The sequence below is a fragment of the Aptenodytes forsteri genome, unplaced genomic scaffold, assembly GCF_000699145.1.
Source record: "Aptenodytes forsteri isolate BGI_AS27 unplaced genomic scaffold, ASM69914v1 Scaffold374, whole genome shotgun sequence".
Lineage (NCBI taxonomy): Eukaryota > Metazoa > Chordata > Aves > Sphenisciformes > Spheniscidae > Aptenodytes > Aptenodytes forsteri.
In genome coordinates, this window is record NW_008795678.1 from 654696 (window position 1) to 682216 (window position 27521).

At 37.1% G+C, this 27521-nt stretch overlaps 1 protein-coding gene across 7 annotated transcripts; it reads left to right on the top strand.

Annotated features, from left to right (window-relative positions):
* The first annotated feature begins 234 nt into the window (after window positions 1-234).
* On the top strand, window positions 235-27521 carry STAU1 (staufen double-stranded RNA binding protein 1). 7 transcript variants are annotated; one of them, XM_009282634.1, is made up of 15 exons: window positions 235-303; window positions 5019-5295; window positions 6136-6260; window positions 8278-8434; window positions 10096-10234; window positions 10978-11143; window positions 16725-16823; window positions 18161-18391; window positions 18954-19097; window positions 19947-20093; window positions 20902-20974; window positions 23062-23381; window positions 24130-24252; window positions 25797-25882; window positions 26523-27521. In XM_009282634.1, the coding sequence occupies exons 2-15, from the start codon at window positions 5103-5105 to the stop codon at window positions 26608-26610; spliced, it is 2091 nt and encodes a 696-aa protein (XP_009280909.1). In that variant the 5' UTR covers window positions 235-303; window positions 5019-5102; the 3' UTR covers window positions 26611-27521. The 7 variants fall into 7 exon arrangements, with proteins under 7 accessions (XP_009280909.1, XP_009280910.1, XP_019328510.1 ...); XM_009282635.1 differs by having other exon boundaries at window positions 18179-18391; XM_019472965.1 differs by having other exon boundaries at window positions 26537-26645.

Genomic DNA, 27521 nt, shown 5'->3' on the forward strand with positions numbered 1-27521 from the left:
AAATCACTTGGGTTTGGGGAAAGAGCAAGGAAGGAAGATTCTTGGATCAGGTCAGAATTTCTGCTTGGAAAAACATAGCTCCTTTGAGCAGTCTGTCAGTGAGAATTTAATGGTCATACAAATTCTTGTCATCCAAACGGATGAGGCAAACTCAGTGTAGTGGTGAGACATTTACTACAGAAGATCTTTTTGTAGCTTCAGGAAGCAAAATGCTAACTCTCTGTTTTTCCTTTTAGGCATTCTCCATCATAAATATCCTATTCAGAACTAAATCCAAATCTTCACTCTCTGGATCTCCTAAAGGTACAGGAAACTTACTTAAAACATTAAAGTTTCTTACCTTTTATTTGCATCATATTAAAGAAACCACAAGTTGTGGTAAAACATGATTATCCACAGGAAGTCTCTGTTTTTTGTTTGATCCTCTGGCATCTATCTGCAACACCTTTGAGAATTATGACACAAAAAAGCCCCAAGAGAGCTTTTATCTGAAAATGCTACCTTCTTTCTTTTATATAGGAAGATTTTAATTTATTTTTGGCTGAGTGGACTGAGACTGTGTTCACATCTTTGTGCATTTATTTGCTTGCCTTTTGGTTACCTCTGAACTTTGCATTTTTAATGTATTCAAAATTTCTGGGAATATTCCAGGCATTGATGCACCAAAAGAAAATAAATATTCTGAAAACTGGAGTGGGGAACAGTGCTCTGTCATCTGAAAATCCATCTCTCTAAGTTTTTTATTGTCCATAGGTCATTGAATTGTTTGATGGCAGCCATTAACATCATGAGGATAATATTCTAGTGCAACACTGTCTCAATAAAATTTAAAATATTAATGTCTGAGTTAGCGAATAGTAAGTGTGGAAGGGTGGGAAAGGAGCAAGTTATGCGATTAGCTGCTGGCTAAGATGGTACGAGTAAAACATTTGTTAATTCAGCTATCTTTCGATGTTTGTGAGTGGTTTTAAGTTCTAGCGATGCCTCGAGTATTGTATAGGGGTCAGTTATTTGTACTAGCATTTGTCTTGAAAAGTTTGAAGCAGCTAACCCCTGATTACGTGGAAAAATCACCTGAAATACTGGCATCTCTTTGTTTCTCTATCCACAGAAACAGCCTTTATAAGTTGTTAGCTTCAACTTTCTAGGTTATGGTGCTTTTTCTTGGACAGTTAGGATTTTGTAAGCCTGTTACAGGGTAGAGGGCATATTACTTTGTAAAAGTACTGCAAACCCTTTTATAATCCCCAAATAACCTATAATTAAATGTGCAGTGATGGACAGTGAGTTCTTATACCCTAGTGAAATACTTCACACAAATCAACTACAGTATCATAAACTTCACAGGTAGCTGAAAAAATACAAACAAAATTCCAGTCTGTTTTGTCAGACTGTTCTTTGAAGTTGCTTGTCAAAGTAGGAGCTGAATGCTTTCAAATAGAAAACATAATAGATATTTGTATATATAAACTTGTAAGGTATAATCTTGTAAGTTACTACCTAGCATCTAAAATTGTCAGAAATTTGTAAAGTGGCATTTCAGCAATTCACAAGATGTTTTTAATGTTTACTTTGCTTTGATTCTGCCTGAATTCAATCTAGTGAACTCTGAAATAGTTCTGAATTGGTGATAACTTACAGGATGTAGATTCAAATTTTGACCTGAATATAAAAACGTGAGATTGGTGTATTGGTTAAGGAGAGAGAAACGTGATGATGATGTAGCGATTTATGTAGCAATTTATGTAGAAACAAGCATTCTATCCACTTAGGTTAAAAATGATACATTCATTGGAAATGTTTTATTTTCCTTGCAATTCAGTTCTCTCCCTGATAATAAATTTCTCTTCAGCTGTGGCGAAAGACTGGCATGCCCAGTTACTCGGCTACTTGAATGTCTTGGCGATAAACCTTGAGCAGCAGTGTGTTCTACAGGTTTTAGGTTTCTATTTCAAGTAAAGGTATAGCTTATTGATTCCTTAAAATTTCTTTTTGGTTAGGCGTTGCAGCTTTTCCTTCCTCCACCTTTAGAAACAGTCAGGGAAAGGAGCACTCACAGGATCCTGTTGAGTACATCTCTTCTTTCTTGCTAAATTAATGGCTCCAGAGGCCAGGTATTTGTATGGTAATTTTGGTCATCAAATCATGGCTACACTTGTAATTGCAAAGCATTTTGCAAACAGAAGGGTGGGTGGGATTGTTACCATCTTACAGATGCGTAAAGTGAGCTGTGCTTAAACTCCCAATACTTGGTTTGTTGTGAGGTTGGAAGTCTTTCGGATTCCCAGAAGGTACATAAAGGCTGAACTCTTCCGGCTTGTTGGAAGCTTGGGGCAGGGCGTGTGGTGAATTCCAGCGAGGTGTGCTTCACACACTTTCCTAGGTCCTTACTTGGTCCGTTTAGAGGTGACTGAGCAGCCAGACTGCCGAAGAAGCTGGGCGATTGGTCTCTATGCTGAGAATAAGCAGGTTATGAGCTATGGACGTGTCTGCAGCATTTTTTTTGTCTGGTCGTGGAATGCGCACAGCTGAAGTCTATCCGAAATTGGATCAGTTTCCAAAACCTTATTGTTTCAAGCACTAGGCTGTGACTTCAAGTCTCCACAGATTTTTGTGAATAATGGCTGAATTGTCTGTCCTGAATATTATTCTAACCAGAGGTGTTTGAAGAAAAGCTTTTTCAAGCTGAACGCTGATGGTTATAACTCTTGATGGAGAGAGATCTGGGTAGAGAGCAGTCTGAGCTGTACCGCTGTGAGGTTCTGTAGTACTCGGCTGTAAATATAGAAAGTGAGCTAATAATATCCTTGTCAGGGAATTCCCTTCTTGGGGGAAAAAAAAATTACTAGGGATCGGTATGCTGTTCTTCTCTGCATTTGTGTGATAGTTGACTAGAAAACCACTTTAATGTATGTACTTTGGAGCTGAAATTCCATGTTCCCTAAAACCAGGTGATGGCAAATGAAGGATAGTGCCTTGCTTTAAAAGCAAAGTGCTTGTAGGCAGAGTTTTCTGAGAAGAATTTCAGACTTCCTTTCCAGCATGTCCTGAAAGATCCTGATGTTATTGACTTCAAAATAAAAAAAATTTGGTGTCGTCTGCTCAAATGCGTGGATTAGAAACTGTTTAACTTCAATTACGTTGAAGGGCATTGCACTTCAGCAGGAAAGGAGAATTAGCTTTTTTTATTGCACTGCAAGACCTTATAGTCTTTTCCAGGCAATTATTATTGTTGTATTATGTTTGAAAATTTTCAGTGTTTTTAGTGATGCTCCTGGGAATGAAACTTAGCAATTATAAAATTATTACCCTGGAGTCTTATTCTACATACTTTTCATCTTTGTCTTTCGACTTCTTGGAGCTCCTTTAGACAGACGCCCTAATACCCTTTTCACAGTTATAACGCATCCAATGTGTAACTTCTGCAAATTTAGTAGTCAAATATAGGATTTGTTTTGAGTATAATCTACATATAGGTCTTCTGAACTAATGAGATCTGAACTAATTTCACTCTCCAGTAAAAAACAAAGTTACACAACTGGTAGTATGGTAAGCCTGGCAAGTTTATGATGTTTTCTCAAAGTAAAAATATTCCAGATGGTAGATTTTTTTGGTGTATCTGTTGCTTCCCAGTTACTTCTTTCCTCTTATTTGATAAATAAATAAATCTTTGTATCCATGAATGTATTAATCTAGGTTCTCCTCTTAGGTTTGTTTTGTCAGTAACTAGCTAAAAACTTCACTCTGACTCATTGCTGCTCCTCTTACATTTCAAGTCCATTCACAGGTTCAGAATTTGAAGCTTACAGAGCACTAGTGGAGTTGCGTTGCTACTAATAGCTCCCTGGTGGTATCTGGAGCAGTGATTTCTCTTCTCCTTTTCATCTATAAATTACGAAAGAATAAACCTTTGTTGCCCTAATAAAATCTGTAGGTGACCAATGTATGTGTGCGTGTGTGTGCCTTTGTGTGTAAAAATATATTTACTTGGCTGTAAAATTTATTTTTAATAAATAAATTGATATGTGGATCGTAAGCGGATATGGGCAGCTGAGCTCTGGCAGCAATGATAGCCTTCAAACTGGCAACCTGTTAGTGTATATTTAGGTTTAACTGTCTGAGCATGAAGATAATGTTGCATCCATGTGTAAGAGAAATCTAATACTGATTTGTCGGTGGAGGAAAGACCTATCACAATACTTCACATTGACTGGTGCAAGTTCATCGCTTGGAGGTGTTTCTTCTTAAATGAACATGGATGCCTATGAGCACTTTCAAAGCTTCTTTACAGTGTTACAAGCCCAAATAACTCTAAATTGATGCTCGAACTGTGACTGAGACATGTTCTGACTTAAATAGAACTAACCTTCAAAACGCATGTAGCTTATAAAGTTTATGAACTCTTACACCTTTGCTTTTCCCAGTCATAGCTACTTCGGCATTTTCTGCTGGACACCAGTTGTGTTCCCCTTATAAGTGGCTAGGCATTCTTCTTGGTGGTCCTGGGGGAAAAAAGTATATGATTATAATAAAGGGTGCATGCTCTAAATAGTTGTTTTGTGAAGACTGCATTTATTGCTTGCCCTTCCAAGTTAAAAACTTTAGCTTCAAATGGTAGAATGCATGAAATGTAATCCGTTTGTGAAAGTTGCTCTTTGTTTAGTATATAAGCAGTGGCTATCAGTTTAAGGAACTGGATTTGCTTTGTAAATGGATTCAGTGATGGGGAAAACAGATGGATAGTTATCTTAAATGCACAAGCATAAATAAAACTTCTGTACTACTTCTCTTTTATAAATGAAAGAAATGTGAAACTTAAATGATAGGGCATATAGATTGAAATATGCTGTTAAAACTGGATGCGTGACTTACTGCATACGAAATAGAAACAATGGATGCGTGATTGAACGCTTTTTCCCCTTTTCCCCTTTTTGCTAATGGAGAAATAATTTCAATAGATTGTTAGTTAGAGAATGCTAAATATTTAGTATAATCTTTTTTTCATCTTTACATTTTAGGTCAGCAATTTGGCTTCATCACACTGAGTTTGCCTGCATTCAAAGCTGTTTACCTACAGTAATTTGCTCTGGTTGGAAGTGAACATGTCTCAAGTTCAAATTCAGAATCCTTCTGCTGCCCTTGCAGGGAGCCAAATATTGAATAAAAACCCATCTCTTTCACAGCCTTTGAGTATTCCTTCTACTACTAGTTCTTTGCCCTCTGAAAATGCAGGTAGACCTATCCAAAACTCTGCTTTACCCTCTGCATCAGTTACATCCACCAATGCAGCTGCAGGTAAGATTGAGTGTCTGTTAATAAGTGTATGTATTCTTAGTGTTTATAGTTTGGCATGATACATTCCTGATGTCTTGCACCTACTAATAACTTTAAAAGTAATATTTATCCAACTACAGTAGCTTGTAATGCTTTCTCCCTATTGAATGAAATCTGTTTGAGACAGATAGAAGTGTACTTTTCCATGAAGTTCTAATAATTAATTGAAATGTTTGTAATAGTAAAGACTATTTAAACTTGTATAGCATTAAATTTTTAAAACATGGCTATCCATCTTTTCTACAAGTAGCTTGTTTTAAATATAAAAAATGTGTTGTTTGAAGTAGTTTGTTTAGTTCTATTATCTTTAGTTCTTTTATGACCAGTTTAATGATAACTATATTGTGCTAATAAAATATAGTGGAGCAAATGAAAGGTAATAAATAAAAAATAGATAATAGGGAAAAATAGGAGAAGGAAAAAGAAATTAACTGACTTTTTGAAATTATTCAAAGCAAGTGACCGTGATGAATACTTAGAAGATTTGCTCCTTGAAATGTACTACGTAAGATGCAAGCTAAATGCAGGAGTCTCCTAACTTCATACTTCTGGCTTGCATTAAAACATTAAATTTAATGATGCTGTCTTTTAGGCATGCGCGTTGCTTGGAAATCCCAAAGTTCAGTAGCTTGTTGCCAATTTGGCTAATGAGCAGAGCTGTCTATTCCAGCAAATCTTTTCTGAGAAGTGGTGTATTGCAGACAACTAAATGCTAAGCTAATGAGATTTTTTTTTTTATTAAAAATTGTAGTAGAGTTCATAGCTACCTGTTCATTTATCTGATTTTATGTAATCTTTCAGCTCCTTCAAACATGGCAAACCCCAAAGAGAAAACCCCAATGTGTCTTGTGAATGAGTTAGCCCGTTTCAACAAGATTCAGCCTGAGTATAAGCTTTTGAGTGAGCAAGGTCCAGCTCATTCCAAGGTAAATATTCATATAAGTTTCTTATCGCTGCTGTTCGTGCTCTTTCACTTTCAGAAATGGAAAGGCAAAGTATATGCTTTTGGTGCAAGATAATAAAGAATAATAGAGAGGAATGGGAAGCTCACCAAAGTACTGATGGTAGGGAAGTGTGAAGCTGTTACATGTGTACTGAAAAGTTGGTTTTCCAAAGTACATAAAGGTTGAACTTACCTGTTACCTAAAACTACTTAGCTTTTTTGAAGAGTTATTTATGATAGCTCCGTTATGAGATGCTTGGCTTTGACTTTCATTTAATAAAGCAAGGTTTGTCCCTTGCACTCTTTGCTAAAAAATTTTTGTATTAAATATGGATGATCTTTATACAATCACTTTCTAGTACGATGTTAAGCTTTTGTTCTACATCTTTCCTGTTCTGCAAGTTTTCTGTGTTCCTCCTGTATGCATTTTAATATTTTGAGATTAATCCCACCAACTTTAAAAGATTAAAATAGTTTCTTAGTCCAAATTATCCCGTGAAATGCAGGGAGATTTATGGCAATTATGTTTCTTTAGGAAAAATGCTACATAAGGAGTTGTAGTGCTTTTGTGTCTATGTAGTTGGCAAGGTACAAATCTATATTTGTTGATATGCCCGGAATAAGTTTTATGACTTAAAATTAAGAGTTGTTCTCTCTTGTGCTCATCGTAACTGAATGTTGCTTTGCTCTTGCTCTGTTTTAGTTGTAAATAAAATGAACCCTCCTATCTTAATTGCCCGATATTTGGAAAACAAGGATCTTGGTATATGTTCTTTAATGCCTGAAGTACAGTTTGATTGAACAGCACTGAACATCCATCTATTCTGGAACAGTTACTTTAGCAAAAGAACTTTTAGTTCTTCACAGTGGGAGTATAGGAATGCCTCGGGTAGACCAGCATGTGGTGTGCATCCCATATCACGGCATATCTTTTACAATGTGTCAAAATCTCAGAAATATACAATTCCTTTGGTGTTCTGTTCCTGTGCAGAGAGAGTTTTTCAGGACTACAGCAAATATACAAGCAGTTTGTGTTACTTCAAAGAACACTGAAGAAGGGAGTTTTAGCATTATTAAGCTTTTCAATCCTTGTTGAAGATCTCTATTGTATGAGAACTGAGGTCAAGGCATACAGGGAAAATCAGCCTGGGATGTGTCTATTTAATCTGACATCGTCTCTTAAACGGTGTTTCCCAGAACAGTGTTTGTTGTATGTTAGAGGAATTGCCTTTAATTGAATAATATTAAGAACTAAAATCTTTTGTCCAAAATATGCATAGTGTCAGCTTCAGTGTGCAGAGGAGGCAAGGTTTGCATTTACAAAAAGTATTGGAATAACATTCAGAGCATCTGTTCACTTGTGTTTTCATTCTGATTGAAATTAAACTTCATTTAATTACCAGGGAGACCTTGGCTTGCTGTTGTCTCATTAATTTGTGAAAATTTAGGGCAATATATATCCTTCCTTATCCCACATACTTAAAAAGAAGTGCCACAGAGCTTTGCTCTATAATCAAATAGACTTGTGCTCACCTGTGGGCATGTAGAAGCTTTTATGGTGCAACGTGAACTTATCTTTCTTCAAACTGCTGAAAATTATCATTTAAAAAAAACCAAACCCACAGTATTAAAGCAAGAATTAAGTTATGTGGAATAAAAAAGTCTGAATTTCAAGGCCGCTGTTCCGAGTAATGTTGGCATACCCAGCTATCCGGGTAGCTGTCACCTCTATACACGTTGTATCTTTCGGTTTTTAGCCTATAAGATCTCACTTGCTAGCTACAATTACTGTGACATTCTTAGTTCAGTAATCAGGGAAATCCTATCGATGTCCAAAGTGTTTAAAATCTGGAGATGACATGGTAGTTGAAGAAGGCTTTGATTACTGTTTTCTCAACTTTTGCATCACTAAAGGACTCATTGTTTTGCATAAGAGGGTCTAATAAATTATGTGAATTCTGAAGCAGCTCGTAATAAAATTAATGTTTTCTATTTTTGAGGTGTTTACAGTGCAACTGACTCTTGGGGACCAGCACTGGGAAGCTGAAGGAACTAGTATTAAAAAAGCGCAACATGCGGCAGCTGCCAAAGCTTTGGAAGGGACAAAATTCCCTAAGCCTACAGCTCGTCCATCTCGTAGTGAAGGCAAGAATCCAGGTATATGACACAACAAACTGATTTTAAAATAAATAAATAATAAAATACACCTTTCTGGTTTTGGTACGTGTTTTGAAGTTGCATAAGGATGAATAAAAACAGTGATTCTGCATATTTAACAATGGCAGTTGTCAGGTTTTGTGAGAACATCATCTTGATTTAATCTTTGGTCATTGTAGGTAATGTAAGAAAAATCATCATATTAACAAGTTAAAGTATAGGGGGTCTTCAAGTCATTCAGGCTTGAAGAACCCACTGCTTAACTTACTGTTTTGTATTGTAACACTTGGTGGAATCCTGGAAAAGATGTTTATCCTACTCTTAAAAAAAAAAAAAAAAAAAAAAAAAAAAAGAAAACTAAGTAAAAAAAAAAATCCAAACAAAAAAAACCCATGAGGAATTCGGTCACAGCAAAGAATAATCTTTTGTGTGGGCAGATGAATGCGTTTTGAATTATCCTATCAGAATTACCAAAGCTTGACAATAAAGATTTCTTTGGAAATGTAAGTTAAAAAAACCCAACAAAACCCAAAAACCAAAACTGTTAAAAATGTGTTGAGGGATTGGATCAGAACTTTGAAACTTGCGTCATTTATACTTCTTTAAAGAGCAATAGACATTGATTTGTATAAAATCATTTAAAAGCATTTAAGGTGTAGTTAACTATGTTTAGGGAGCTTCTTACTTTACTAAGATTGCTTTTAAGATATATTTAAAATGTAACATTAAGTATGAACTAGCTTCACATCTCAGCTGCACGTGTGATTGTTTTGCATTTACTTTTAGTCACTTGAATGCAAAGCTATTAGGATAGCGTTAGTATGGTCAGCGAAGGTTAAAACTTATCTTATGTGCCAGTTGTATTCTGATGTCACCTAAATTCTTTCTTTAGAAACACTTTGTACAGTCAACAGTGAAAATATTAAAGCTAGCAATTACTCTTGTCTGTGAATCTGTTCCATAATTTCATTTTCTTTTGGCAATTGCCTTGTAAGAAAACGCTGTTGTACTAGAGTACATGCTGATTTTTGAGCCAGTGAGGCCTGTGATAGAAAAAATGACCATTTATGTGACTGTTCTTTCTCAGATGAGAATAGTCAGTGAGTCAATTCTTCATCCGCACGATATCTACACTGAGAGAAATGTTTATAGCCCTCAGTAGCAATATACCTTCCTTTTGAAAAGGCAAGTTGCAATTTGAAAGTGAAGGGTCATAAAAACCCTTCTTAGGTCATTGACTACAAAGAGAAATGTTTGATCATTCTCAGTAAACAACAGAAACAGAAGATACATAGCATGTCTGTTAATTTAAAAGGATTTTTTTGGGAAGAGAAATTTCTGTTCTGCAGACCACACCGTTAGATACGCTGTAAAAATTGGTAGCTTAAAGCAAAATAAAAAAACAAATAAAAAAAAAACCCAGCAAATTCACTTCTTTGTAGCAGGATTTGTCACAACTATACCAGGCTGCTAATTTAATATGCATCATGTAGACTTATTTTCTTTGTGTTCATTAGTACTTCTATTCAGAATTCATTGAAGATACTACATATGGCAAAACTTGAGCTCATTTTTCCCTGCTTTGAGACAGCATAAGAGTTTAGATTGTTTCAGTTCCTTGTGACAGTTGGACAACTCTTTTTATATTCCTTTTTATTTAGACAGTGTAACCCCCACAGTGGAGTTAAATGCACTTTGCATGAAGCTGGGAAAGAAACCTATGTACAAACCTATCGATCCTTATACGGGGATGAGATCCACTTACAACTATACTATGAGAGGTGGTACTTATCCTCCACGGTATGTATTGTTTAATTTTTTGGTTTTGTAGTCGCATATCTTTGAACTTCCGCTCTCATCATCCGAGTGCTTTGATGCTATCTTCTGAAAACTAGCTACAAATACAATATCCCTTAAAGGGATATTCAGCTTGAAACATAGCCAGCTTATGAGGCAAAAGGTTTTGATAAGTACACCCCATTGATATCTGTAATTTGTCTTATTTAAGGGTTTTTTTTTTCTTTGGGGGGAAGGGGAGGAAAAAGGGAACTGAACCAAATGATGAAGTGTTTTTGAGGGCATTTGGATATAGTCAGCTTCATGAAGTGAATAGCTGAATGTTAGCTAAATATTTCTTGCATTTCCTTTCTGTGTAAAAGCAAAAGTGAAGAAAATGGTTTGATGCTTTTTCCAAAACTATTTAAATTAAAGCTTCAGTTTAAAGAATTTTATATGGGCATAGGAATTGAGAATTCAAAACTTACTGGCCTGCCAAGTCTATAAAGGCGTAGTGCCATTGTCTTTTTCTGTTCTAGTTGGTTAGAAATGTGTTTGTACTGTAAAACAAGAAATGTTGATACTCTGTTTCAGAGGTGTCTCCCTAAAATCTTTTAGACTTTAAATCAAAATTTGGCTTTTTAATACTAGTGCTTCAGTGCTGAGTCGTGGTTACTGATATCCGAGAGATTCATCCACGTATAACTTATGTTTCTGTTTACTTTGTAGGCCAAACTATTTGCTTATTTAAATCTCTCTCTCTGCAGGTACTTTTACCCATTTCCTGTCGGGCCCTTACTTTATCAAGTTGAGCTTTCAATTGGAGGGCAGCAGTTTCACGGGAAAGGAAGAACAAGACAAGCTGCTAAGCATGATGCAGCTGCTAAAGCACTGAAAGTTCTGCAGAATGAGCCCTTGCCTGAGAAACCAGAGGTGGGAATTAATCTTAGTGTTGTAAGCCCAAATTGCTAAGATAAACTGAGATACTGTTGTAGATTTTTTTTTTTCCTTATTGAGAGGAAGATGATAGTTGTGAAATTTAATTCTGTGTGGTAGTGTTGACCTACCTGTGTCAGTAGAAACACTTTGATTTAAAATCATAAATTTCTATGGAACTAGAGTTTTCCCAAATGAAGTTATATTAATTCTTTTGCTGTCGTATTTTTCCACAGCAATGCTATAGACCTCTGTCAGATATGAGCACTGGAAGCATAGATAGGAACTAATATCTTATCAGGTACAGATCATATACAAACTTCTGAAGAAGTGTGTAAATGGGGTACTTGCATTCCAGTATGGGCAATGTAGAAATCAGACATGGGTTTGCTTCCTGGGCAAAATTCCTACATGATTTTGGAAAGAAATGTGGAAGTTCTAGAGGAGCAGGAAGTTCATGGAAGTAGTAAATTCATACACACATTTTTGATGTGAATATAAGAAGCAAATTTTTATCCCCCCATATATTTATGGCTGCCCAGCTCTTTCCATTCCAAGACCCTGTTATTGTGGGTTTTTTCATGCTTTTTCGTTAAGTTGCTTTAGGCAGAAGGTCTCATTGTGTGCACACGAGTTACTCGTAGCTTCTGGGGCTCGTTGACTGCGTGCACCCTCTCCATATGTGCTGGCTGACTGCTTTGGCCAAAGCCTACTACAAAGAGTGTATTCAGTCTTTCCTTTATGGGCTCGTTATACCTGTCTTGAGTTATGAGGGATTGATGTTAGAGCTAAGAGCAAGAGATCTATTGATGTACTCCATGCTGGCATCTAGATCGTGTTGAGGAGGAGGCCGTGCAATACCAACCCAGAAGCAAGAGAGACTAGGACGTTTGCAGAGAGGTGAGGAACACAAAGTGGAGGTTAGACTGATAACTTACAGTCTGGGGAGCAAGAGAACTTGCTGGATACGGAGTCTGGCTGTGTGCTGAGGAAGAAGGAAAATGAAGAATTGGGCAAGAAGGTAACAAGGGGTCTCAGGCTGGGGAAAAAAAATAGCTGGGAACTACCAGGAATAGCAGAGCAAGAGGATTGAGGAAATGTGTTGTGAAGCCAAGGGACATTGAGTTAAAACTTCCAAGTGTGTTTGTGGGAGAGAGTGTTGCCCAGATAATTAGGCAAACACACTGGATCTGATGGTTCAGGGAAGAGGCCTAGGAGGCACTGATGGTAGTAGTTCAGGTCACAGAAAGCTCTCCTGGAGGAGTGTAGATTACTGAATGATGGAGGCTACTAAGAGTCAAGGGATTACAAATGCTATTGGGGAGAAGAGCGTGATGCTGGGAATAGAAGCTGGAGTGGAGATGAGTTCTGCACTGAAATCTAGAACTGGTCTTAGGCAGAGTGTGGTCAGGGACAAGCTGGAGGCCTTCACACAGGAGAGGTCAAGCCTGAGGGGTTGTTCCCCTTCATTGCAGGGGAACCCCAAACTCCTGAGTATTGTCATTCTGTGTCAATGATGCATAACATCCTCTTTTTGCACTCACCCTTGTAAATCGTAACCTACTGTCATCAGCCATTTTTCCACCTCAGGTAGCAAAGTTCTGTGTATTGGACCCAAGGAGCCCAACTCTGCAGAAAATAAGAGGATCACATGTAACTGAATTCTTTTCTGTTCACTTTTTTAGAAATACTTCTGTACAAGTGGCTTTCTGAATATTTGTAGAGTTGTGTTTAAAGTTGAGCAATGTGAGGTCTTCAGAACAAACATTGCAATTGTCTTTACGTGACCATGTATCCTTTTCTATAGGATGTCTCATTCAGTGTAAGGGGTGTAAATCGAGAGGTAAAGGAAGTAAACCTACAGAGTCTCTCTCTTTTTTTTTTTTTTTTTAAGGACTTGATAAGGGAAATACTATTGTGAATGATGCAAGAGATTGCAAGAAGGGAGAATTATTTTATGAATAAAACAGTTGCAAGCTCGCTGGGAGCTGAATGCTGTCCTGACCCTGCTATACGTATGCTGGGCAATTCACTTAAACTTTCACAAGAAACATGCATTTGTTATTTTATTTTTCTATTTGTTTGACTTGTCTACAAAATGAACAGTAAGAAATGCAGCTATGCTTGAGGAGACCAATCCTCTGAACAGAGAGTAACATTTTATAATAAGTACTCGGATAAATCAGATCGTAATTTAAAATTTGGTACTTAAATGCTAAATTCATTAATATTTGTGGCTTTCAAATATTGTCGTTTTAGGAATGTCTGAGGGAATTGCTGTTTTTGTAAGTGTTTTGCACTAGACAAGATGAAGATAAAATAAGATTTTAGCACTAAGTGAGCACTGTTCATTCTTGCATTCAGTGAGGCAAGGTCCTTGAAGGATATGGTAGTGTGAGATCATAAGAGATGCTATTATAATGCGTGTATACAATGGAGGCAAATTAAGATTTCACAAGCAGACGTAATCCTGATACTTCCTATCTGTCATTTGATGATGTTGCCAGTAATCTTCCTTTTAAATGTAGTTATTTTTGTGTATCCCATTTGTGTCAGTGTAAACAGAATATGCTTAAGCTTGAAGACTTGTATTTGTGTGTGTGTGTGGTAATTTTGTAAATTTTTATTTCTTTATTTTACAAGTTTTTGTATTTGCAGGATTTTACTCTTGTATTTTTAAATTAGAAAATATTCAGTGCTTAATGAAATCATAGAATAAAATTATTAGACTTTAAGGGTAAGAATGACCATTTCCCACATCTTCTCAGACTGCAAATCTAGAAGCAAGTGGCAGGAAAAAAATTTAATAATATTAGCTCTTAACTGGACACAGCCCTGCCTGAACAACCCAATTTAATTTTAAAGTCTGCTCTGCTTTGAGTGGGAGGCTGTAGTAGGAGACCTCCAAAGGACCCTTCCAACCTACATTAGTCTGATTGGAGTTAAGACACACTGACAAAGTTGCAGTACGGGGTTACTTTGCATATTCAAAGACAGAGATGATAAAGCATTGATTCAAAGCTTAGAAAACATACAAAGCTATGCTTTCTAGCACAATTCTTAGACAGAAATTCTAACTTTTGCCTGAAAATACTAAAATCAGAATTGCATCTATGTTTTTTGCCAACTTATTTGGTAAATATCAGCTGCTCTTTATACCCTTAACATGGAAGAAAATAGACTGATAGCTATCTTGACATCAATGTAGTTCTAATCAGCAACTTCACTGGCTTTCATAATTTGCTTATAAGCAGTCTTTGAGGAAGTGCATGTTGAAAGAATTCCTAGAAAAGGGTGAATCCCTCTTAAAGGAGTACATTACTTTTGCAATTTGCTTGGGAGGTTTTTAATCTATCACTTTTGTTTCCTTTTGTGACTGTTTTTTTCACTTGTTAGAGATGGATTTGAACAATTTGATGAGAGCTAAGAGTGGTAAATGCTTATATTCGTGGTCTCATCCTGATTTAGAGGCATAGATTCCTTGGAGAGTTTAGTCTATGCACACATGCAAACTACTTTAAAAGCAGACTTTATAGATTGTCTGCTTTGAGGTGTGCAGAGAAAGAGGGAGAGCGTGTGTATGATTATTTTTGATTTATAAAATAAACTGATCCAGAACTCAAGTAGAGGCAAAATAATTGGTACAATAGCTATAGTCTGTTAATTGTTCTTTTGCTATTAATTTACTATTTTTAGATAAAGATATTGAAGAAAAGTACCTATGTTTTACACTGTGTGAACAGACTTGGAATATGTCAAGAATATGCACCGTAATATAGCAAATAATTCCATACTATTTGTTCGTATTCTCTTGAAAGGATATTAAATGGGAACAATCTAATCCAATAAAGAGAAGTCCCGGTCACCTTTGCAAGCAAAAATGTCGGAATTTGAAAAAATAGAATATATCTGAAATTGCGAGGAGGGGAAAATATTTGTAATTAAAGTGATTGTGCTAATGTTTTGACAGTAAGGGTAGCGACAGACCATTCCTAGAGATGCTGGTAGTAAACTTGCTGTAACACGTAGACCGTAATAAAATAAGACCTTAGCAGTTCAAGTATTTTTTTTCTGGGTATATGATGCTATTCCTTTTGAACTCACCAATTGCATTTGAAATAGGTTTTAGAATATGATGATCAAGACTTTTGACTCCTGTATTCAATCTTGGTTTTGCCAATTTTTACCTGCGTTGTGCCTTCTGCTGAGGTATGGTATGGTTCCTCTAGTGTAGGTGTTGCCCCCACATTTCTCATGCAGGCTAATGCACAGTGCATCTACCTCGCCCCTGCGGGAGTGGTGCCATCATGTGCTCTCAGTTTTCGCAGACCTGAAGATTGCTCTATGTACACCTCCACATAGAGGTTGGAGACTGGATGTAGTAGTGGGATCAGAAGTTATCAGATGTTATAACTGTAGAAGGATGTTGGGCTATAGGTGCTCTTCTGAAATGTTTGCAACTTGAACCTGAAATACAAGGTCAACCCATAAGAACAGCGTGAAATCTGATGGGACAGTGGGAGGAGTGAAAACCACAGATTACTTTTACTCATATTTTGTTCTGAGATGGGAAAAGCCTACTTTAAGTGGTAGAAAAAAACTTTCCTTCATGTTTTAATCTAACTTTTAGTAACAGACGTTGGGGATGCTTGCTACCATCAAAAATACTTTTAATCGATGAGAGCGCTCTAGCGTATTTCTGCTGCTCCAATAAAATATTTAAATCATTTTTGTTACCTGCATAACTAGTAATTTGGCATGATATAATTGGTGAAATTGTTGCTATTCATCTTTATCATAATCTTTCCAATATCACTGCTGGACACTTAGTCTTAAAATTTCTCTGTTGCTGTTACCATGCCTCTTAGTTCATGTTGATCCCAACACCAGTGAAGACATTTTTGGAATCACAATCAAAATTTTACCTGGAGATACGTAGAAGTGCCTGTAGGTAAGCTTCACCTGGCACTGCTGTCCTCCTAGCAGGTGTAAATTCTGAGAGATGTACACCGTTTGATTTAAGGCAAGTTCCTGATAGTACGTTCTTCAGATGAGAAAAAAATCTGTAGATGAAGCACTTACAAGGGAGCACGTTAAAAGACAGGACTATGCCAGGGTCTAATTAGCCATCCTTTATTCACGTTGGTCCCATTCTCAGAATCTTTATTTTTCCTGCCCTTTCTCTTATCTGATACTGTCTTAGTGCTTTTGGTACAAATGTCCAATCAGCATATGAAAATTGTATTTCATAAAGGTACTTCCATTTGGAAATCAGTTCATTTAACACTTCAGTTTGTTTTTCTATAAATAGATTTTTAAACCTATTGGCCCTTATTCCATTTGTTCTTTCCTGTAACGAGCACGTGAAAATACGGAGGTTTGCCAGCTTTTACACATACGCCTTAAATGAGCTTCTTAAGTTTCAATTCTGTAGTATGTGTGCTGCATTTCTACACATTCACGTAAAATGGCAGTAAAGGTTAGACTACTTAAAATTTTGAGAGATCAGTGAACTGGTTGGATGGATAAAATTCAATTTAATAGGATCTTTATTTTAAATAGAGTATGCTTTTTTTAGGTTAACGGAAAAGAACCAGATGATGAAAATCTCAATAAATCTGAAATAAGCCAAGTTTTTGAGATTGCACTTAAAAGGAACTTGCCTGTGAATTTTGAGGTATGTTTATTTTACAAGCTCTAGATTTGTTTTTATTAGAATATTAAGGGTACACATTAAGTTGAGTCTCTTCTAGATAACCCAAACAACTGACTTTTAACATGTCTTGTTAGTTGTGAATACACTTTTACCTTTGACAGTCACCCCGATTGTCTCGGAGTTTATATGGTAAAGTGAAGAAAAAAGAAAGAATCCACCTGTTCACAAATTCATGCACTAAAATCATAACATGAGTGAACAGCTACGCCGTGGTTGTCTGTGCAATCTTTTTCCCAAGCTTTTTGAAAAACCAGTATTACAGTGAAGAAACAAAACACAACCTCACATTAATGCTAGAACACTGGAGTGCAGAGTCGAGGCAAAAGAGTATAGCTCACTCTGAAAGACATTTATGGAAGTATTTGCTTAATTAAGCACTGATGTGGACTACCCGCAAGTTGCAGAATCTCACAAATAGGTTTCTTTTCTTGCCATGAGGTGACCTCATGTGCATCTGACTTTCCTTTCCCTTTGGCCTGGCTGCTTGCTGCCTCTTTGCTCCTCCTTGATCATTTTAGTTATCTTAAATCAATAGCTTCCATAGGAGCACCTCTGTTTCACTAAAATATTAATTTATCATGCTGCTTTCCTGAGCTGGCAGAGTAACATTTAAGTCAACTATCTGAATTATTGTAGTAAGAAAATGCAATTGTGTGTAACTAAATTGCTTCTAAAACTGTTCTATGAAATTTTACATGAAGTTTTCAATTATTGCAGGTTAGCCTGAGTATCACTGGTAAAAATATACTGTCACACAAAGCCAGATGTAGGTGGAAGTTCTTAATTCAGTCTTACTTTTTGACTTTATGGATATTTTGAAAGTATCATGTGTTATGAATGGAGTTAAAAGACTAAATCTGTAGTAGGCAGCTATCTCTTAGAAGTCTCCAGAATTCTTGATTTCTGAAGTAAAATGCTGGATCCTAAAGAATTGCTTTCTCTGTAATGTTCTATTACCGTAACATGATGTATTTAATGAGGTGATGTTAACTGTGTGGAAGTACACACTGATGAAATAGAACAGTCATATTTTAATATTGAAAGAGTAAATCAGTAAATTAAATAAGATGGGTTAATGACTTACATGTAAATACTGTTTACTGCTTGCTGCATCTGATCTTTTTGAAGTAGATGTTTATTTGGGTGGGATTATGTTATTAGAGTGAGTATGATTTACATCTCTACTTTCTGGATTGTATGAGAATCTAAAATCTCTTTATCCATAGTTCTTGAGAGAAGTTTGCTATAAACAATGTGCCCTACCATTTTTAATAAGTGTTTATCACGCTTTCACTCAGTTTTTCCCTCTGAAACAGGTGACCAAGGAAAGTGGTCCTCCCCATATGAAGAGCTTTGTAACCAAGGTGTCAGTTGGAGAATTCATGGGTGAAGGCGAAGGAAAGAGCAAGAAGATCTCAAAGAAAAATGCTGCAATAGCAGTCCTAGAAGAACTGAAAAAATTGCCACCCCTTCCTACGGTTGAGAAAATGAAGCCACGAATCAAAAAGAAAACAAAATCAATAGTGAAGGTAAGAGACAAACAGATTGGAAATCTGACTTTTATAAATAATCATGAGAGGTGTTTCTGAGTTAGTTATAAACACTCTTCAACTGCTCAACGTTTATCAGCAGTCTGGTACTGCAAATGAAATTATGTTTTGCTCCCACTCTAACTGGGGTTCTGACACCGCTTTTACAACAGTAATCAGTAAATTCAGGATGAAAGAGAAACCTTATAAAAGAATGAGTAGCACATAAAAATCAAGCTCTGACTTTCAAGCCTTAGACTTTACAGCTTCGGGTTTTGCATGGTTTTGCTTGTGCAAATTCTCCTGCAGGCCTGTGCCTCCTAATATAGCAGGATTGGAACTTGTAAAACTGTTACCAGTGGTAGGCTATATGTGGTCAACTGTGCCAGCAGAGCCAAATAAATCGAGTGTTTCTCTTTGGCTGTGACTGTTTGATTAAGCACCTTTTATTTCAGTGTTTTTAAATTCTAGAGATGAATGAATTCAGTGGCACACTGCATTTTGTCTATTAAACCAAATATTCACAAATTTTGGCTTATTTCCTAAACATTGTTCTACATAGCTGCAAACGAGTCCAGAGTATGGTCAAGGAATGAATCCCATTAGCAGACTTGCCCAGATACAGCAGGCCAAGAAAGAGAAGGAACCAGAGTACATGCTCATCACAGAACGTGGTCTTCCAAGGCGCAGGGAGTTTGTTATGCAGGTTTGTATGTTAATTTGAGAAATCTAGTTGCATGGCTGTGATGTCTTTAGGTTTTTTGGCTTATGGTAATTAGGTTGCCATGATGATATACAAAGTTAACAGGATTACAGCCAAATTTCCATGAAATTTATTAGGAAAGTATCTAGTGGGCTACATTCAAGGAAGATAAAGGTTCAAGAAAAGTGTTCTGAATCATGTTTTTAAAAAAATTGCATAGGGCACCGGAAGTCTATGTTGTAACTGCCTAATGTTTTAATTAGCAGGAATATTAATATTCTGTTAAGAGATTCTGAGCTGCTTATATTTTGTAATGTTGGATTTATTAACATGAACCTGGGTATCCTTCATTTCCTTCTTCCCCTGAGTTTTCTTGTGTTGCTTTAGAGCGCAGCACTTTCTGCACTCTGCGTTGCAAATCCCAATAGCGTAGTGGTGTTTTTAATACTGAGTATCTACTAGCCTCTAATAATTAAGTGCATTCTCCAGACCTCTCTCCTATCCTGGCCAAGACAGGAAAGTTAGTTGCTTTCTTTCCATTACACTAGTAAATCTGCTAAACCTGTAACTTGGAAACAGCTTGGAAAATTTATGTCTGCTGTGATACCAGTTTTGAGCATTTAGGCTGTTGCCAAGGTGAGATGATGAAATATAGTTGTTTGTGTGACTTCTGTTTGGGTTTTTTGTCCTTGGAGGCCAAGGATCATTGATAATAAATGGCAGCTTGCTTAGAATAATGATCACTTGAACTGTTTTGTGACTCATGGCATGCTCGGGACACAGATCACTGATAAGTGAATCCTTATACTACTGTTTAAGAATTGAGTTCGTTTTTCTTCCTCTTTTGTCCAGGTGAAAGTTGGTGTACACACAGCTGAAGGAATGGGCACGAACAAAAAAGTTGCTAAACGCAACGCCGCTGAAAATATGTTGGAACTTTTAGGTTTCAAAGTCCCTCAACCTCAACCTCCAAAGCCAGCATTAAAGACAGAAGAGAAGGTAAGAGTCTTTAAGAATCAACTGCTGTTTAATACTGCTGTTGAAACAATAGCAGCTTTGCAAGGCAATGACAGTGTAGTAAATTCACGCTTTCTGCCCTAGCCAGGAAGCAGTTGTATTGAGGTGACTGTTCTCTAAAAAATAGTGCATTTTGGATACATTAAGGGTTCAATTTTGCAAGTAAATCAAAGTCTCATCAGAAGCCTAAATGAATGTTTCCTCTTTATAGAATGGCTCAGAACCTGTGGTAATTGATGTGTTGGTCTTAGAAACTTGCAGACATGTAGGTTACAGGACTTTGTGGTAGCAATAGTTTTAGACAGCCTTACCACCAACTGCGGTCAAAAGTTTGTTACAGGTCTTTCTTTGATGGGTCCCTTCGCAGGGAAGGAGCCTTGCATTCTCCTATTGATTCAGCAGATGTTACCAGGGAGTTAAAATAGCAAGTCTGGTTTTAGTTTTCTCCTTTTCGTGTATATGCTTATTTGTGTCCAGTATGTTGTCCTCAGCAATACCAATAACTAGTGTTAGTTTAACTGGCTTTATTATGGTATCTAATTCTCAATATCTGTGTTCTTAATACCACTTCACTGGTCTGTAGATAGTTTTAGTCATTCAGTGAATAAGAATCACTGAACTTGTCTGTTCTTGGTAGCTATGTAATAATTGAGGTTTTTGAATAATAAATTTTTCAGTAAAATTTTGACTAGTCAGATCACCTACATCTTGAAAACCTTAAAACTTAAGGGGGGGAAAAAAAACGTTTTAAAGGGATATTGTGTTTGGCTTTTTTCCTTTTATTTTTAAGACACCAGTGAAGAAACCAGGTGATGGAAGAAAAGTAACCTTCTTTGAGCCGGGCTCTGAAGAGACTTCAACTAGTAAGTAGCCTTACTGAAAGAAGCATGGCCCTGTTGGCGTGTGTGTGTGTATGTAAGATATGTTTCTCAGTCCCTTCAGTAGTGTCATTTAACACACTGTAATGAGCAGACGTGTGCAACTGCTGGCTTGCAAACTAAATCTACCCCTTGGGAAGGTTTTGTTCAAAACCTCAAAGAGCTTATTCCTCCCAAGTCATACAGTACTCAGCTTGCTTGGCCACCTGCTCGGGGAAGGGAGTAGATGGCTGAGCCAAAAGCATGTGTGTGCTAACGGGTCGGTCGAGCAGTTAGTGGAGGTGCAGCTGCTGCTACCTGCAGTGTCTGGGCTTGTCTTACCTCAGTCTGAGGGATCTTGGGACAGGCTTTAATTTGTGTCTAGGGCTTTCTAGGACAAGAATGAATGTGCAGGACCGAGCTTGGTTCTGATCCAGGGACCAGGCTCCTTCAACCAACAGCAGGAGTGAAGTGGGGGCAATTTCTGTGGAGGAAAAGGTAAGGGGAGGAGGAGAGATCAGCCTCTTTGGCTCAGCAGAACGTTTCTCTGTTATAGGGTCCAAATGAGGATGGGAGCCAATTCCCTGGGAAAGGGTTGGGGTTTCTGCCACCTGGGAATAGCCTTCTAGATTTGCAAGAATGGTTGCAGGTTAGAAGACTGCCCCAGAAATGTCACTCTAAGCCTGAGGCAGAGTAGCAGCGAGAGGGTGGTGCTGAATTTGTTGAGGCAGAGTTAGCTGTGTTAAGTTTGGCCATATCACCTTACAGATGTTGAGGCAGTAACTGCAGTATGTCGAAGACTGTTCCTGGGATGAAGATGAGAAAGGCTGTCAGTACTAACTGAAACTGGTCTTCCTAAAGCAGAGTTGGAGAAGGAAGGAATGGCCTTGTAGTACAGAACAACCTCTTTGTCCATGCTTGGTCTCTAATGACTGAGAGCAAGGAACTGTGCCTGCATCTATTTCCAGCAGTTGATGGTTAGAGTGGTCAGACCCACAGATGACTGGCTGGAACAAAAAAAACCCAAACCTGGCCAACCAGTATACAGGCATTGGCTTTCTCTAATGTAAACTGTTGGGAGGAGTCATTATGGAAAGTTTGTCTATCACAGCATATTTCTATTCTGGATAGGATGTTTCAGGTGCTTTATGTGTTTAAGTATAATTTTGTTGTTTAAATTATAAATAGTTGGGATTGACTTGGACTTTAGTAACGTTTTACTACATCCATAAGATCTTAGGTAATCTTCCTGTCATCTTATTCAAACTTTGCCATCCCTGCATTCTTCCATCTACAAATTTTGGCTTTCATCCTTAGACTTGAAACAGCTCAGTCCTGCTGAACTTCATTTATCTATTCTGCCATAGTACTGACTCCTCTGTTTATTTCAGTGGCACTGCCTTCCCCACCTTTCTTGAGCACGCCTCTGTAATTTTCCTCCACAGTTCTGTGTGTGTGAGTTCCCTGTAAAAAGCTGTTCTTATCCCTCTTAAATCTAACTTATGCCATAACATCAATAAATTGCTACTAATTGACCATGGTTGGATATTTGCTGTAAATAGTCATTCTTGCTTCTTCATACTGTGCTAACATTACATTTAACCTTACCTACCTGTTTACGTTTTCACGATATACAGTTTAAACTTTGTGGACTATCTGTCACTATCTTTACAATATTTAACAGTGGCTCTGGCCATTCTATGGTTTCGTTATTTGCTCCTACAGTTTAAATGATGAAATGAAAAATTCTGAAACCAAAAGATATATCTAGAATGTAGTTGCAACTGTCTGAGGTGTCTGTAAGCTTGACTAACCTGGAGAAACTGCTCCCAGAGGTAAAAGTGCTCCTTTTGGCAGAAGAAGGTGTTGTACTGAATCATTTATTCAATAAGCAAACTGTCTTGATGATGCTGAATCTCTGACCCACCAAAGGTGAATCAAGCTCGCTAAGTTTGTTAGTGTTTCAAAAGTAATTTGAAAGAAATTATTTTTTTCAAAAGTGGCTTTTGATGCCTCTACATGCCTTCACGTGCCTGCAGAAGGCCTCGTAGAAATAGCTAGCATCTGTTTAGTATGTACCTCTCTCTTCTCAGGTAATAAAGAAGATGAGTTTAGGATGCCTTATCTCAGCCATCAGCAGCTTCCTGCTGGAATTCTTCCCATGGTCCCTGAGGTTGCACAAGCTGTAGGAGCCAATCAAGGACACCACACCAAAGAGTTCAACAGGGCAGCCCCAAATCCTGCCAAGGCTACAGTAACAGCAATGATTGCTAGAGAGCTATTGTATGGTGGTACTTCTCCTACTGCTGAGACCATATTAAAGAATAACAACTCGTCAGGCCACGTACCCCACGGACCACTTACTAGGCCCTCTGAGCAGCTGGACTATCTTTCCAACGTTCAGGGAATCCAGGTAAATGTTCAGCTTTGCAAGATTCCTTCCAAAGCTATCCAAACTGGTGCAACCTGTTGTTTGTTCTAAAGCTTTTTAGTTCTGCTGGTGACTGATGTATTCTGAGGCTGCTTGTTAAGCTGAAATTCATGTAAATGTTTCACTTTACCTATGAAATGTACTGAATTTTACAGGGTTTTTTTATTTAGTTTTCAAATGTGCATTTCTGTACTGCATCCTCAGCCTTAATTCAGTGCTACTCTGAAGTCTTGGAAGAATAAAATAGAAAGTAGCATTTTCTGAAAATTGTCATGATGTATGAACATAATATGAACTTGAACTTGGCTGATCTGAAATTAGTTTTTTTGAATAATCTTTCATACATTAACATTTGCTGTAAGCTGTACATTTTCTTGTGTTTGGTCCCTTTAATCAGAATTGCATGTAAGTTCCTGTATTAATAGGTTAAAGGAGCTCAGTGGATTAAAAAGTGTAACAGGGAAAATTTTAAATGCAGATAGCTATGATCAGAATAAAGGTCCCAGCAACAATCATTATTACGTAGCCACTTTTATTCAGAAGGCTTGCAGAGCTCTCATGATTACTAAAAAACATTGCAAGTGAAGTCAAACTTCAAAGTAAATGGTTCTACTGGCTGACAGAATGATTAAAGTTCAGCTTCATACATGGGCAAACGATCTATGGCAGTTGTGATATATTTCCTGTACCTGGTTAACTGAAAAGAACTAAATCCTTCTCTTTTCTTCAGGTTGAATATAAAGACTTTCCAAAAAATAACAAGAATGAGTTTGTATCTCTTATAAACTGTTCCTCTCAGCCACCACTGATCAGCCATGGAATTGGAAAGGATGTAGAATCTTGCCACGATATGGTATGATGAATTTTGCCGAAACACTTTCTCTTTGGCCTTCAGTGAGCTAAGGGATGCAGCGGATAGACCAAGGTTTCATATTACTGCTGGATAGCAATGCATTAAATGCTGTACAATTCCCTGGCTAATTTTTGTCTAATATTTCACAGGTTGCTGAAATAATTGATTAATAATACCAGAATCTAATCTAAATAACCTTCAAAATGCTTAATATATGCTCACAATTTTGGCCTACAAAAAAATGCATTTGCTTCATCTTGATATTATTTGCATGAGCACATGCTAAAGAAAGTGTATGAAAAGGAACTGTTACAACGTAAGAGCATATCAGCTTACTTTCTTTAACAGAATGGGCTGATATTTCATTGGGAACTGTAATACTCGTTTCACACTACCAGACTTTCTGCTAGAACAGAATCCAAAATGGAAGAAATGCAATTCACCATTAGATAGCAGGAGACACTCTAAATCTGTTAAGCTCCCTTTATAAATAAGATCTTTTATTCACAGTAGCTGAAATATTTCTTTGTGAAAGAATGAGTCTTCTAGACTGTAAACTGTAAGGGACTGTGTCTATAAAAGACATTACATATTGCTAACAATATGTAGACTGTCTGCTATAACTTGAAAAGAGTTTAGTTCTTTTGGTATCCAGTGGTGACCTGAGTACTGACTGCAGACTAAAGTAACAGTTTGCAATATGTAAACACACTTAGGAAAACCTGATTTCACTGATTTTTATACTAAATGTTTGCAGTGATGTTCTAATGGCTATAATTTGATAGAGATTTCTTTGATCTTTGTCACTTAATTTTGACATTTTCATACCCATCACTACATCCTGCTGTAAAGAGCTCCTGTAAGACTAAGCACACAAGTCAGTGCAGTAGGTAGAAGGGAAAAAGACAGCCAGTTCGGAGCTTAAACGTTGCCCCTGGGCTGACGTGAGCACCTTCCTCTGTTCAGATATTCAGCTTCCACTAACGCATGTGCCATAACTAATCAGGGATATTCTGAAAAGGTGCACCTGAAATTGATCTGAATAAAGTTGAAAAAAATGTTCAGTTCTCAAAGGAGGTGACTTACTTTTGCATTAGCCATGTCACACCGACTCCTCTTTTAAACAGTCACACGTGCCCTGTCTGTGTTGTATTTTTGATTCTTGGGTAACTTGTTTTCTTTTTCTGCAAAGGACTTTTTGGTTTCGTGTATTTTAATGTCCTTTATCTTAAGCTCTGTACAGGTTGAGCCATTACTAATTTAGTGTCTTTTTCCTTGATATTAATAGTACTGCTGAATTAATTTTCCCCCATTGCTAAAACAAATGCAATGGGAATCCCCTAGCCACAGCACCACTCTATTGTTTAATGTAGCAAGATTAAATTCTACACCATTGCATTTTTTCCACCATAATTATGCATCTTAAAAAATATATTACCAAAATTAGAACACTTACTTCGTTTCAAGTGAGTCCCAGTCCTGCTTTCACTAAATTAACGAAATGAACTCAGGTCGGATTGCTGAATGCTCTCTCTTTTCTTTAGGCTGCGTTGAATATTTTAAAGTTGCTGTCTGAGTTGGACCAACAAACCACAGAGATGCCAAGAACAGGAAATGGACCAATGTCTGTGTGAGTGTGACCCATTGACTTTCCCTTGCATTAATGGAAACCTCTAACCCTATGACGTTCTATAAACAAATAAAATGTGAGGATTTTTTTTCTTTGCCAGAAAAGTTAAAATGCCAGGGGCTGTTATCTCCTTCAGCAGGATGAGAGGGTAGGTTTTATGATCGAGATCGTAACTTCCATGTGTCAAATGCAAATTACTAATCAGGAGCAAGATAAAATGTAATGGCTGTGATACAGAGCAATTCTGACTGTGATCCCTCTGCTTAAACTATCCGTTTACATGTATTTGTAAATAGTGTGACTTTTCAGTGTGTTTAAGTGTTATAGCTGCTGCTCTCTTTCTAGAAATCTGTATGTAAAATGTAAACAATGTATAGGTTTCACAGCTTGCTTTCAGCAGAAACATGGAGGGGTTGCAAATTACTCTCTTTGACCGGGGCGGGGAGTTTAGCCTCTCATTTTGATAATAAGCTGTCAAAATGGTGGAATTAACAAAGTGCTAATTGATTAAAAATGGAGGCCAGTTATATGGAAACAAATTGTTATATGCACCTCAAATTGTTTGTATCCAATTTAGAAGCATCTTCTTTGTGGAAATAGCGTTTTCTCTCCTAAGTAACAGGTGTGTTCTCATTTCTAGATGTGTGAAACAAGAAATGGAAAGTGACCCTCTTCTCAAACCGGCTAACTCAAACACTTTGGGACAAACACTGGACAGCACTGCCTAAAAAAGGCTTTTGACTGGACCCAAACCTGAAAGCACCAGAGAAAATCAAATGCTTCCTATTAATGTAACCTAACTGTTTTAGAGTGCTACAGTCTTTACAACCTACTGTAGTGTCTAAATCATAACCGTTGCTTTTTCTTCAAACAGTGATAAATTTTTAGTTTCATTATATTGTTTTGATTGAAATGACACTATAAATTTTTCATTTAAAAGTTTCTTAATTGTATCTAGAACAATAGCGCAGTTTAGAAACTTTGTCTTCTGAGACTGACATGTTATCTGTGAACTAACTTGGGAAGATCATATCCGTGTATGTGGTTATTTTGTTTTTATTGAAATAGCAAAGTTTCACTGGAAACAAATTGTGTGCCCACCATTTTAAAAAGTCCGGTATTTTCGCAAACCTAGCTTAATTATCCAACGGTTGAATGAATTAAAACACTTTAGGAATTTTAAACTTTGTTTGATCATTTTTGGTTAATTTCTAGTTTTCTTGAGTGGGGGGGGTAGGGGAACTCGAATGCAACATGACTTTAAAATGATCTCTGATCTATGTTTTAAGGATTGTGTGTATAGATGGCACACAGCTCACTACATTACAGGATATGATCTCAATGTAGTGCATATAAAACCGCAGATTGATTTTCCTTGAGTGCTTTATACTGTTTAATTACATCTCCATGTAGGGCTGAAAAAAATTACCTATGTTTATATATAAACTGTGTTGCTTTTGATGTTGTGTTATTGCGCACCGAACCGTGCGCAATAAAGTTTTTTGCATATGGTCCAGGTAAAGCACGATAGCCTTGCAAGTTAAGTACTGCTTCAGTTCATTGTTTACGCTGGAATTTTTTCTCCCCATGGAATGTAAGTAAAACGTAGTGTTTGTCACCAATAAATGGTAATACTAAA